This window comes from Megalops cyprinoides, chromosome 24 (genome assembly GCF_013368585.1).
Source record: "Megalops cyprinoides isolate fMegCyp1 chromosome 24, fMegCyp1.pri, whole genome shotgun sequence".
Lineage (NCBI taxonomy): Eukaryota > Metazoa > Chordata > Actinopteri > Elopiformes > Megalopidae > Megalops > Megalops cyprinoides.
In genome coordinates this window covers 772,501-775,000 of record NC_050606.1, presented here as the reverse complement: position 1 = coordinate 775,000, position 2,500 = coordinate 772,501, and the positions used below count along the sequence as shown (strand labels likewise).

Below are 2,500 nucleotides of genomic sequence, written 5' to 3'. Positions count from 1 at the left end.
GAGCAGACATACGGCTGGAGGAAGCAGCAGACGAGGAAGCCGTGGAGACAATGATGCCGAAGAGCCTGACACTATGACGCTCTTTGGCCAGAGCTGGCCAAAGCTAAGCAAAGTAAGAGATGGCAGCAAGAGTTTAATCATCATCATCGTCGTCGTCGTCATCATCGTCATCATCATCGTCGTCATCATCATCGTCGTCGTCATCATCGTCATCGTCATCATCGTCGTCGTCGTCGTCATCGTCGTCGTCGTCGTCATCATCATCGTCGTCATCATCGTCGTCATCATCATCGTCATCGTCATCATCATCGTCGTCATCGTCATCATCATCGTCATCATCATCGTCGTCGTCGTCATCATCATCATCGTCGTCATCATCGTCATCGTCATCGTCGTCATCGTCAGGATCGATCTTGTCCCTGAGCACGTCCTCGATCCAGTCCTCCAGCTCTTCTGCAGTGGGCATGTCGTCCTCGTCGTCCATGTCCATCCAAACGCTGTCAGCCTGCAGGGGGAGGGGTACGCATCACCCACAACACACTGCCAGCCCCACCCCACAACGCACCGCCAGCCCCACCCCACAACACACCGCCAGCCCCACCCCGCAGCACACCGCCAGCCCCACCCCACGACGCACCGCCAGCCCCACCCCACAACACACTGCCAGCCCCACCCCACAATGCACCGCCAGCCCCACCCCACAACACACCACCAGCCCCACCCCATAACGCACTCTCAGCTCCACCCCACAACACACCGCCAGCCCCACCCCACAACACACCGCCAGCCCCACCCCACAACACGCCGCCAGCCCCACCCCACAACACACCACCAGCTCCACCCCACAAGGCACTGCCACTGAACGGTGGTGTGTTTGTCTCTGAGACGGAGGTATTACAGATTTAACACGAGTTACTGAGCAGTGCCACCCCCAGGAAGATGCTTCAGGTGGTTTCACTCACATCGTGCACATCCACAACGCCAATCTGAGGGCTGGACAGGTCGATGTCGAAGATCTTCTCCCAGTAAGGGATAAGCTGGTGACAGCAGGGGACAGAAAGCAGTCAGCCTGTTTCCATTTCCAGTTTACTAGGAGCATATACTTCTCTAATTTCCCAAAGCACCCTGGGAAACACCATGAGTGTTTTAGCAGAGGTGAAATGGATCCATGGCCAGGTTATTTGCGTGGATGAGCTGTGGGAGCTGTATGTTGTGGTGCAAAAGGCCTGGAATGAATCATTAGTAAGTCATTACTTCAATTTATTTGATTTCAAACAGCGACAGTTCAAAAACGTGCTTAAACTACACTAATCGTGATCATTTGTGTGATAAGTCACGGCTGCTTCCAGTTTAATTCTCAGGAATAAACGCCATTCACGTCAATCTCAGGTTCATAGTGAGGTTGTGTGTGGTCAGATTGCACTCTCTCTCACCAGGGGGAAGTCGTCCGGGTCAATCCACAGAATGCTGAGGTTGGGGTTATCTGTGTTATCCTGAGCCACCTCCTTCAGGACCTCCAGAAACTCAAAACCATCTGCAAAAGGTCAGAGTTCAGAGGTCAACATGAAGGGACACCTTCATGAAGGGAGCAACAGATGACCTCAGTATCTGGAGACTGAGCCGCAATCCCATCACCCCCCTCTTCAGCCTGGAAGCGAAAGGTTTGCAAACACAGACTGCAGACACACACACACACACACATACACACACACACATCTCAACGGCTGACACCTGTACACCTGAGCAGCTCTGGGATTCCGTACCTGGGTCATCCTCCTCAGCAAAGGCGATGATGTGCTCCCCATCAATGTCATCCTCCTGAGGGAGAGAGAGAGAGGAGGGGTGAATAACGAAATACCAACGGGGTCTTCTGTGTTCGCTGATACCTATGGTGAGGTTAAAGCAGATATGAGCCGCTGGGGAAGACGGCATATCTACCATGGTGAGGAAAGAGAAGATATCAAGGGTGATGGAACAGGACATATCTATGATGAGGGAAGAGGAGATATGGATTGTGGGACAGGTGGAGAAAGCTGTGCTCGGGGAGGGAACATACCCAGGTCTCATACATGTTGTGGGGCTCCAGCTTCCTGAGAGTCGGTCTGTAATTAAACAAAGACACACACAGTCATTTTCACCCACAGGAGAACCACTGTGAAGGTGTGTGTGTCTGTGTCTGTGTGTGCGTGTGTTTGTGTGTGTCTGTGTGTGCGTGTGTTTGTGTGTGTCTGTGTGTGCGTGTGTGTGTCTGTGTCTGTGTGTGTGTGTGTGTGTCTGTGTGTGTCTGTGTCTGTGTGTGCGTGTGTTTGTGTGTGTCTGTGTGTGTGTGTGTTTGTGTGTGTCAGCCTCACCTGTCGTGATCCTCGATGAAGTCAACGAGCTCTTCCTCGCTGTAGGGCTTCCCAGGGATGGCGACGGGGTCGTCCATGAAGGGCTCGTAGAAGTCCACCTCGTTCAGCTTCAGGTCCAGTTTCTTGGCAACCTGGGAGGGAGGAGAGGA

The 2,500-nt window shown here is 53.0% G+C and overlaps 1 protein-coding gene across 1 annotated transcript in view; it reads right to left on the bottom strand.

Moving 5' to 3' along the window:
• LOC118771057 (calsequestrin-1-like) overlaps nucleotides 1-2,500 on the bottom strand; it is a 16,495-nt gene that overhangs the window by 111 nt on the left and 13,884 nt on the right. Inside the window, exons 6-11 of the mRNA XM_036518924.1 lie at nucleotides 2,352-2,482; nucleotides 2,057-2,102; nucleotides 1,764-1,818; nucleotides 1,434-1,534; nucleotides 963-1,037; nucleotides 1-505 (exon numbers count right to left, since the gene is read on the bottom strand). The exon at nucleotides 1-505 is cut by the window's left edge and continues 111 nt beyond it. Of these exons, the coding sequence (XP_036374817.1) occupies nucleotides 134-505; nucleotides 963-1,037; nucleotides 1,434-1,534; nucleotides 1,764-1,818; nucleotides 2,057-2,102; nucleotides 2,352-2,482 (780 nt within the window). The 3' untranslated portion in view covers nucleotides 1-133. The remainder of the gene's footprint in view (nucleotides 506-962; nucleotides 1,038-1,433; nucleotides 1,535-1,763; nucleotides 1,819-2,056; nucleotides 2,103-2,351; nucleotides 2,483-2,500) is intronic.